Here is a 10785-nt window from a genome sequence, read left to right on the forward strand (position 1 = left end):
AATGTAATTTGTATTCAATGTATTTGTCTGTCGCGGTAAAGCAATAACTGAAGTTTTTCCTATGGCCAGTTTACAGTGAAATATCATGCGCAGAAACGGTTTTGGTACAGCGTGTACGCTTCCTGTGTGTCGAGTGGTAAAACGCAGGTCATGAGCGGAGCACAGTAAAGCTGAGTTATGAGGCTGGCAGTGCCCTGCGACATTTCATTACTGAGTCACAGCCTCTCCTCACATGCCAAGTTCTGCTGCGTGGAGCGACACGGACGCGGCCTGAGAAATGATACGCCAGATGGACTGCGGCATCTTTGACGGTAATGTTACAAAACAAATCATTTTCGGCCCGATCAGATATCAAGTAGTTAAATGGAGGGTTGACCGGCTGCACACCGCCAAAATACCTTTGGACCAATGCCCCGTGTGTCTGATGCTGTGGTCGTGTAGAATGGGCTAAACCTAGCAGGGAAATCGACACGTCAACTAAAAACAAATGAATCAATGAGCGTATAAGTCAACCCACCAGAGACCCAGGTGTTCCCCCACTGCATGAAATACAAGCAAGGGGGAGAAACGGAGAAGACCACAAACTCTGCTGAGCTCGGTGTTCCCTTTTCACTTGCATTATGGGCTATTAGCAATGCCAAACCCCCCCAAAGACACATCGCTTCATTTTAGAAGGTAATTTGAAGAACAACAGGGAAAGGGAAGAGGGATTTGATTATATGTATTATATGATCAGTTATTGTTTACACTTTCAGGGTCCGTATAAAACATTTTATAATTCATTCCCATTTGTTGATAAAAAAAGATGCTCATCAAACATTAAATGTAAAGTGAGTTTAGGTTATCTTACTGAGACAAAAGTATAAACTCCACATTGTAGTAAACCGAGATGAAAGGAGAAAACTGCCACTATCACAGTATCCAGACAGCCAGATGAGCCATATGTTTGATGGCAGATACATTGACTGGCTCATTGTCAGCAGATTATAGAGCAAGATGGAAATAAGCAAAAGCTGATATTTACTGCTGCCTGCACCAATGCATTTTACAAAGTAAGATGCTGGCTAAGGGAATCTCACAACCAAAGGTGCCTTAACCACAAACAAACATTACCATCCTGTCATTTACCATCCACATTCCCTGAAACGTGTCTGTCATATGCAGCAGCATTCAGCAGTAAAGCAAGTGAGGGAGAAAGGTGCTCGGCAGGATCATCGGTAAACACACAGCAAGGACATCACATTTCGCACAAGTCAAAGTCTACAAAAAGTTACGTTTTCAATAAAAGGCTATGTTTCGAAATGTCTCACCGCACGCAGAGGGCTGTGCATTTCAACAACTAAAATATAAACATTTAAGATTAACAAAGCAAGGAGAGAGAATTTTGCATGTCTCCACTACAAAGTGAGCCCAATGTGCAACATCAGTTTGTGTGGTCCGCTGCATCTGAAAACTGTTAACCTCTGTATTTTCCTTTCGGATGTACTGATATCAGAAAGCATAAATACAGCTGCAACCGCTGCATGACAACGTGAGTATAAATGCTCGCATATGATGAAAAGAGCCACATGAACGCTGAAAGAGGGTACAGAACCTGCGTCGCGTGCGCGTGTTTAGTCAATTGAAGTACACGCGAGTGACGTAGACTAAACAGAGCGGGAGGAAGTTTGGGTATGGAGCTCTACGCTGAACTACAAAACCTAACCACAACACAGTGACCCCGAACGCTGGAGGCAGGACCGAGCAGCCATTGAGACACAAGAGCATCTTCTCTTGCTTCCAAATATTTACACAGCAGCATAATACAGCCTTCACAGCCAGACGACTCGACGCAGTCATTAACTGGCCTTATTTCTCATCCCGCCGACCGAGCGCTGTCACACAGAGGCATGCATCCCATAAACTAAGACCAGTTTACACTTTATTAAAGCGTCTACCACTCCCTTCTGTCTGAAATGTGCATAGACTAACATCCTTTAGGCGTTTAAACATTTAAATTGAGGCTGTTATAAACTGCATATTGGCAGTGTGAAAGCGTTTTTCTTGGGCCAGACCTATTTAGGGCTGCAAAACATTGTGTAGGCATCACCAGCATCAGCGCATGTTTATAATCCCATCAAAGGAAGTTTAATGCCGGCCAATCAAGTCAAACGCGACGTGCTACGGCAGTCCTTAGGTAGTCCTGATAGGTGAAGTAACAATCTCATAGGACCCACATTTCACCATGATGACACAAACACTACATCAGTAGTGTAACACACACACACACACACACACACAAATATAGGCTGGACGAATTTGGGTAAAACCTTAGGAAAAGCTTGGTATATTAGAGCCAATTTCTGCAGGAATAAGTATTTTTGAGCAGTACTTATTGATTTCCTCATAGTTTATGTCAAACTATGCTTTCTGCTGGACTGGGTGCCAGGGATACGTAAAACAGGGCGCAGCACCACAAACACGTCACAGAATGACTCACTTCCATTGAGCGCGGATGAATCACGATCCCCAACTCTGGTGTCCATTCAAACTGTCAAAACTCTAATAAACTACACCAGCAGCACATGCATAGTCCAAAGGCCCTTCCCTACCAGCGGCTGACAATGTGTTGATTAAATGTGACCATCTCTGTAATCAGCTTCCATTAACATCTAACGGGGAGGCCAGCAGAAATATTATGACCATCTGTGAGCCAGATAGAAGCAGTGAGGCAGAGAAGGAATCCTCCCCTTGTACGTCTCTTCACTTTGAGAAGCTCCATATTCCATTCAGTGAGGGAAGACAAGAGAAATACACCCCGTTCCTGTATCAATCCAGTAGATCATGCACCTGAGACCAAGGGGAAAACCAACCGGTGCATGGTTCCCTGCAGTCAGGAATAACAGCTTTCGAAATCTAACATTGCTTGCTTTTACAAACTTGGCAGCGCAAGCTCTGGGAGAGACCCGACGACATACCGCCAAAGACCAAACGCAAGCAATGGTGGGTTGTTTTCATTATTAATTTAAACATCAAAGAGTAGCTGTCCCAGATGCATGTTCCAGACACAAGGAGGAGCTGCGAAGACGCCTTTCTGAGAAGTTAGATGGGGATGAATTTGGTGAAAACCAGGCAGTGGGTGTGTAAACGCACTCTATGCAAATTATAATCCACTGCCTCGGCGAAAGGGGGTCCCAGTGAGGGTGGCAAACAAACTGCAGCACACTTTAAAGTCCGCTGACTCGTATCTACGAACTTCAGCGAAGGAGATATTTCTAGAACAAAGTCGGTCTAATTGCATATCACAGTGAAGAACACGGCAGGATCAAAAGGGAATATAGGTGTAGAAAGCATGTATAAATGTGGTACAGCTATATAAATATTAAATAAAACTAGACTGCACCTGGGGAAATTGGAAATACAATGCAGGAGGCACTTGTGACTGAAATAGCAGAATGCAAATAGAGTGTTGGGCTTTAGTTTCTCCTTCTGGATATCGATTTAAGCTTCATTAATGACATTACAGGGATTAGCCTTGGCCGTGTTTCTGGACAGACCTGTAGCTACGTGAATAAATAGAAAAGGTTGGAGAGAATCAATGGGGCTACAAAACTGTTTTTCAGACACATTCAAATTATAATCCCACAAGTAACCAACCAGCACAACAGGTTCATACTTTGTATTCAATAGGTTAATCATATCAGTCTGCGCTTTGTTGTCATTCTAAATGCTGAGGCTTGCGGACCCCTTGCCAATATTTTATATTCCTTATCAAATAAACGTCCACGAGCAGAAGCCAGAAAACTCTTAGAAACCCATTAATGAAGCACAACAGTTAACAGTTCTCATCTTCACCCGCTTACCTCCTTACATTGAACTATTGCTAAATAGATTTCCGTAGATTCAAGCTTTTGGTTTAGCCAATTGGAATTCTCCCTGACAGAGAAGAAGGAACATGCAAACTGTAAAAGAGACTGCAGAGCAAATGAAGTCCACACACACACACACACACTTTCCCTTTCTCTCTTGCAAAAGGACAGACGGAGGATGTGTCTACAATCGGGAAAGACTCACATTTCCTCCCTGAGGTTTCACATTCCTGGGATTCCGTCTGAGAACCGCTGCGGCCCATTTAAAACCATTCCCCATGTGGAGGAGGGGGGACCCTCAGCTGGCAATCGGGGTGGTGTTTTTGAGCTTTGAGAGCTCATTTCTCCGCTCATTTCTCCATTTCTACAATTCCAGGGTAATAAACCTGTTCACCACCATTCACATAATGACATTAGCAAAAATACCCGGATAGAAAACCTGCTATTGAATGCAGTGTGAATTAAAAATGGTTATGTACTGCTTACATTTTAAAAGAATATAAAACACTAGCAGTGATCGATAAATAGACAAACTTTGAAATAAGAGTCTTTTAGTTGGGCAGTTATACCTGAACACGATGCATCATTTGGCTGATTGGGGTGGGTGCCTGGTGGAAATCTGGCCCCTGCACATATGTATTCATGCACAAAAGGCCATCTTGCTCCTGGAGGGCCACAGCTTCTCCGAGCTTCAGCATGGGCCTTCTTCCAAAATATCTATACCGAAAATAATGGGTGTGCCACGAAGTATAGCAGTAGATTTATCCCCTGAGAATACGAGAATGGCAATGGGATGCCAGATAAGATGTCGGCTGTTTTAAAACCATGGTCATTTGTGATTTCACATTCACTAAAGCCCAGCTATGAAGCCAGTTACACAGTAGGTTTCCTACCTGCGAAAATCCCAACGTAACATGACCACACAACAGGACCAGTCCTAATCGTGTAGGTCTTCGGTCAATGACGATACAGATAAAAATAAGAGTTAAATATACCCCTATAAATAGCAGTGAAGGACTAAAGTGATAGATGGACCCAATCACAGACACACGGGTGTTCGGTATGTAATCTAAGCTAACTTTTGAGAGAAAAGCATTAGCAAAGATGCCAAGGAACGTTGACGTTAAGTCAGCCAGCTAGTTAAACGCAACATTAATAGCGTCGCTGTGACGGCTAATGTTTGCTAACGAGCCGGGCTCATTGCCGCTCTCTCAAGGCTGCTTAAGCAGGAAATGGCGAGTTAACGTTACATTATGGAAGAAAGCAAGTCATTAAATGAGATTAATAAACCAAAAAATGTGACCAGATGAATGTGTGTATACCACACAAGACACATGTTCGGTAGGACCCTGAGCAGATGTTAGCCCGGTCGGCTAGCAGGCTAACTATCGCTGCCCAACGGCGCAGGAGAGTTTATATCTGCTTACCTGTCAACCGCAGCTTCACCGGGCCATTCCTCCTAACTCCTTGACTAGACATTCCCCTTTGTGTTCCAGCTTGATGAAAATGTACAAAAAGCGTCTAATTCATGTGTCGGCGTACGGTACTCGAAGATGTATTTCCAAAAACAATCCCTCTGCTAGCTGCGGGTAGCTCGTAGTATCACCATAGCAAATCACACAGACTGTGTGTGGAACATAATGGTATCATCGTCGCTGGAATATCACGCTTACGTGAGACACCTTTTCCTTGAAAAAAACCCGGCAACGCGCAATTTTTAAATAAGTCCTTTAAAGTTGAGCCCGCGGGTATTGATACAAATCAGCTAGACAGTTTGCCCTCCATCCAGACAGGCGTCTGCTCTCTCCGCGCTGCTTTAACTGAAGTTAGTTTGTCGCGGTGACGGTGAAGACCGAGCTAATGCGAGCACGCGCACATCCGGTACAACTTTTTTATCCGGCATTAATCTGGATACCTTGACATGGTTTGTATTCGACATAAACGGGCTAGTTAGTAATGACTAGAAAATGCATGTTCTGTTGAAAATGCGTTGGAATGCAAAAAGCTGAAATTAATTTGAAAAAATAGCTGAAATTACAGAGAGTTTAAGGGAAAGAATACATTTGCTGAAATTACAGATTTTAGAAAATCGAGAAATTAATTTGAAATTGCTGAAAATACAGAAATGGGAGAAGCTGCATGGAATTTCAATAGATTTGCTGAAAAATAGGAAATGAAAACAGCTGAAATAAATGTGAAATATTGCAAAAGAAATACAGAAATGAATATTAAAACATTGCTGTTAATACAGGCATAAGAAAAGCTGAAATTATTTTAAAGAACTGCTGAAAATACAGGAAGTGGGGAAGCTGAATTTCAATAGAATTTCTAAAAAATACAGAAATAACAAAAGCTGAGATGAATAAAAGGAGGTTTTAAATTGTTTGTATTAATATTAATAGTAGTATTAGTTATAGTTGTAATTGTGGTATTAGTAGTACTAACAGTAGAAGTCGGTTTAGTATCAATAGCAGTAGAAACAGCTGCAATACTAATACTATTAGCCATAGTAGTATTTGCAATAACATTAGTAGTAGTTGTAGTATTAATAGCAGTAGAAATACTAGTAGTATGGTAGTAGAAGTATCAGTTGTAGTACTACTAGAAGTACTAGTAATATTCTTAGGTTGTAGTGGTATTTGAAAGAGCAATATGTATTTCAATGAAATGGTTAAGGTACAGATAATCATTGAGGCTTTTATTTTGAGGCCCTTATTGGGAAAAAGTGTATTGTGGACTGTTTCTTTGAAGGTGTAGCAACACAAGCACTTTGAGACACTGGGTCACAGGTCACAATTATCAACGAAGAGTGGAGGAAGTCCTGTCTCCCACAGATAGCGCTACGGAGCATGAGTGAACTGCTGGGTGAGCATGAGACGCTTGTCGGCAAAGCTGCTAATCAAACACCTATCCCTTTTGCTGGCTGGGTCGAGTTGACGTTCCAGCTGGCATCGAGCAGGGGTCCACAGACAGAGTTACTCGTCCCAGTGCTGGTCTCTAACGAGCCAGGAGTAGCAGACCCACCGATCATTGGCTACAATGTAATCGAGCATCTGGTGATGAGTGGAATGGAGTAGCATCCGGAAACGACACCTACAGTGGTAAGAGAAGCTTTCTCCATAGACTGTAAAAAAGCAGATGTGTTGATTCATCTGGTGCAGGGCCGCGACCAGAATGACCAGGAAGGGGTGGTGAAAGTCGGGAGGACAGTGATCCCAGCAGGGTAGACCAGAGAGGTGAAGTGTAGTGTTAGGACAGGTCCCCTATCCATAAAACAGGAAGTACTTTTTGAACCGGAAGACATCCCAAAGCGGCCAGAGGGGTTGAGCATCACAGAAACTGTCATCTGCCTGCAGAAAGGAAATTTATCCAGAATAGCTATCCCTGTCTCCAATGAAAGCGACCATGCCATTACTCTCAACCCACATATAGTGCTGGGACAACTGCAACAGGTAAAAGCGACGTATCCAGTGGATATAAGACCAGTTCAGGCCAAGGATCCCACAGTCAGTACTGCCGGCAGTGAAACCAAAGCTAGTGCGAGTGATCCTAAAGTCAGTACAGCTCGTAATAGGAACACTGTCGAACAAGGTTTGTGGGACCCTCCAGTGCCGGTAGATCACTTGACTGCAGACCAGCAGGAAAATGTGAAACAAATGCTAAGGGAAGAATGTGCTACATTTTAAAAAGACGATAATGATGTTGGGTGCATCTCATCTCTGCAGTTGAAAATCAGATTGAGTGACACGACTCCTGTGAGACGGACCTACATCTCTGTACCCAAGCCGCTTCACAAGGAGGTGAAAGAGTATCTGGAGGACCTACTGAACAGAGAATGGATTAAGAAATCCCGGTCCCCATACTCCTCACCTCCTCACTCCTCGTCTGTGTGTGCAAGAAGGATGGTAGTTTGCGTCTGTGCGTGGAATACAGAGAGCTGAATCAAAAATCCATTCCTGATTGTCACCCTATCCCCGAGTACAAGACATGCTAAATAGCCTCAGTGGGAGTGCATGGTTCTCTGCGCTGGACCAGGGCAAGGCTTATCATCAGGGTTTCCTGGAGGAGAGAGGAATGCCTGACAGGTCTCAGAGATGAAACATCGCAGACATACTTGAATGACAATCTTGTCCACAGCAAATCTTCAAGATTTGAGAAAGGTGCTGCGCCGTTATCAGGCACATGGAGTTAAACTCACCGCTAAAAAGTGTGAAGTATTTAAAGACAAAGTGAGACTCTTAGGGAACATAGTGTCAAAAGATGGCTATTGCATGGTGTGCTGCCTTTTAGGCATTAGGCTTTTATTTTGTACACGCTTTTATTTTGAAATGGTTTCATGCCTTAGGAGTTCCGGGGGTTAGTTTCCTGTTTGTGGTTAGAGAAACATGGTAGAATTACCCAACGTGCTTTCGTCATCCATGGCAATCCACATCGTAAATGCTGCAGAAGCAATGTCGTAAGTTGATAATTTCATTGTTTCATTGTTTTGTAATGTAAAAGTTAAAATGCATATTTACAGTAAAAGGGGATTTGATGACTGTAATTAAAAACATTTTATTCACATATGTTTACGTAGGACTAAACAATTTTGTAGTGATGGCAAAGTGAAGCTTTCTGAACCAGTGAAGCTTTCCAGCCAATTGTGTCGGGAAAAGGTTCATTCATTCAATGCATCGCAAACTCTATGATGACCTCTGCTGTTGAAAACCTATAGTGCAAATGTTTCCCATAGCCTACCAGTATATTTTGGCCCAGTCTCTGTGGGTTGAACATGATTATGAAAGGTTGAACCAATAAATCATCTCATAAATACATGGATTCCTATATGAATAAAACTATTGTTTTTCAGCTTTGAATTGTGTCCTTGTTTGTGTATTTAAATTCTCTGTACATTGGGAAGAAGTGGAACAAACACTTATCTATGTCTTTCTGCACCTTTGTGCATGTATGTTTGTCATCATACTAGCAGAATAATTAATAGAATATATAATGTTATATGTAGGTAATATAATTTAAAACACCAGCAAGTGCTTCCTACTGCATGTGCAGTTCATGGCAGTTCATGGCAGTCAATTATGTGAATTGTTTGAATGTGGAATGTGGGAAGTGATTTATAGAGGAAAGGTCAGTGGGGCAGTGATTGTGCTTTTGGACAGGTTTCTTATGACAGGATATTGGATATTAATAACTTTGTAAAGAGCGTCTCCATGATTATCTCCGCCTTTACTCTTTCACTCGCTAGGTTGTCCTGTGCAGGTCCTGCAGGAGTCTCTAGAGGACTGCTGCTCTGGTGGTCGACAACTGAGGGCGGTGTCAAACTGTTTTCTAAAGCACTTCTCATCCTCTGAGCCAGTGGGGCGACCTGAGTTTTCTGCCACCACCGCAAAAGCCCCGTGAAGTTCCACACGCTGTACCATATCTCATTGTACATGGTAGCATTTGATGAGGATGCGCTATGGGCGGACGTTAAACTGGCCATCATCCGTTGGTCAGCCCCCGTGTGATGACCAGGGATTTACTTCTTGGAATTCTCTTCAACATTGGAGGCATACACTTCTGTTTTCCAAATTGTGCTTCGTCATCATCCAATCTCAGCAGCTCGGGGATGATGTCCTCTATGTGTTTCATCAATACGGGGCTGCATTCCATGTCTGAGTCCTTCTTGAATTTTCTCTTCATTTGATCCAGTATGCGATTTAGCCATGTTTTACTAAAGTGCAGTGTAAAAAAGCCCTTGACACTGCGTCCTTGTGTTTTCTTGTCTGTCCCCTCCGATTCCTGCAGTTCTTCGAGAACTCCCCGAGGAACAGTTGTTTCCAAGGAGCTGTCGACATGCAAGTTCTGAAAGTCAGCGTCTGACATGTCGTCCAAGAAAGGAAGCATGGTCTTATTCACCTCCCTCACAATTACTGCTTCCGGAGATTCAATGCTTTCCGTATCAGTCTGGCCGCCTGATGGGACATTCTTGTGGTTGTCAACTGCGTCTGAGGTTTCTGGAGACTCGTCATCTGTGCCATTCAGGTCAGGCACCAGCCTGTCTCTGAAAGTGGTTCTCTGTCTTCGCTCTCAAATTGTGAATTTCAGCTTTGCTGTAAACCTTTTTATCATTTTTGCGGCATGATTAACCATTCGGTTGAGTCTTGTGGGGGGAGTGATGTCCCCAGACTCTAACCTCTTCATTTATCATGCTACTAAACATTTCTGAGCTCTGATCCCTGATCTCGCCTTTGACGTCCAGGACATCTTTGAAGCCTTGCATCACAGTGTCACCCACGTCCTTGACTTCAGACATGTTTCTGGTCCTTAGGTTGTTGAGCATGGCTTCTGTCAAGACTGTGACCATATTTAATATCATGTCGGCCAACAGCACTTTGGTGGTGCTGTCTGGGGTGCCATTTTGCAACAGTTCAAACTGTACTGGAGTCACACTCAATAAATGGCTTCAGGCTTACCACCCCCCCGAACTGTTACATTACTGGACGATAAAGTACAGCCTCTCGTACCTTACTGCTTAAATAAAGCTTTCAACGAATGATTATGAATACACACAGACAGGATTCTGTTGTTACAAGTGTTTATCAGTCATGGTCTCTCTTTGAGCATATTTTCTCCCTTCTGTATAAACAACAAGTTTCTGAACTTCTGAGCTGTGTGACACGAGGAAATTGATGCATCCTCTGTCTAGTTTTAACAGAGAGCGGAGGTGTATTTTATTTATTTGTGAGCTCTCAGCTGAATGAATGAATTTATTTATTTTTTCGAACACGTATAAAAGGGAAAGAATGTTACTACCTGTACACACAGAAAATACAAATTGTTAAAAAAAAAAATAGAACAACAAAGACACAACAGAAAAAAGAAAACTGTTCAAAAAAAAAGGAGTGGGAAGAAGCATGACACTTATTTGATGTCCCACTCCTTTTCAACTGCTCTTCAG

General features: G+C 42.8%; 1 protein-coding gene and 1 long non-coding RNA gene across 3 annotated transcripts in view; one reads left to right on the forward strand and one right to left on the reverse strand.

Moving 5' to 3' along the window:
• Positions 1–5724, reverse strand: part of LOC120825536 (E3 ubiquitin-protein ligase SMURF2) — a 41215-nt gene extending 35491 nt beyond the window's left edge. The window contains exons 1-2 of one of the 2 annotated variants that reach the window (XM_040187188.2): positions 5276–5416; positions 4054–4212 (exon numbers count right to left, since the gene is read on the reverse strand). In XM_040187188.2, the coding sequence (XP_040043122.1) occupies positions 4054–4111 (58 nt within the window). In that variant the 5' untranslated portion in view covers positions 4112–4212; positions 5276–5416. Of the gene's footprint in view, positions 1–4053; positions 4213–5275 lie in introns of both variants that reach the window. The other variant, XM_040187189.2, reaches the window with a different exon arrangement.
• Positions 5725–8219: 2495 nt separating this feature from the next.
• LOC120825808 (uncharacterized) lies at positions 8220–10392 on the forward strand. Its single transcript, XR_013468780.1, has 2 exons — positions 8220–8304; positions 9091–10392. It is a non-coding gene; the product is annotated as an uncharacterized LOC120825808 (long non-coding RNA).
• Positions 10393–10785: the final 393 nt, after the last annotated feature.

This window comes from Gasterosteus aculeatus, chromosome 9, assembly GCF_964276395.1.
Source record: "Gasterosteus aculeatus chromosome 9, fGasAcu3.hap1.1, whole genome shotgun sequence".
Lineage (NCBI taxonomy): Eukaryota > Metazoa > Chordata > Actinopteri > Perciformes > Gasterosteidae > Gasterosteus > Gasterosteus aculeatus.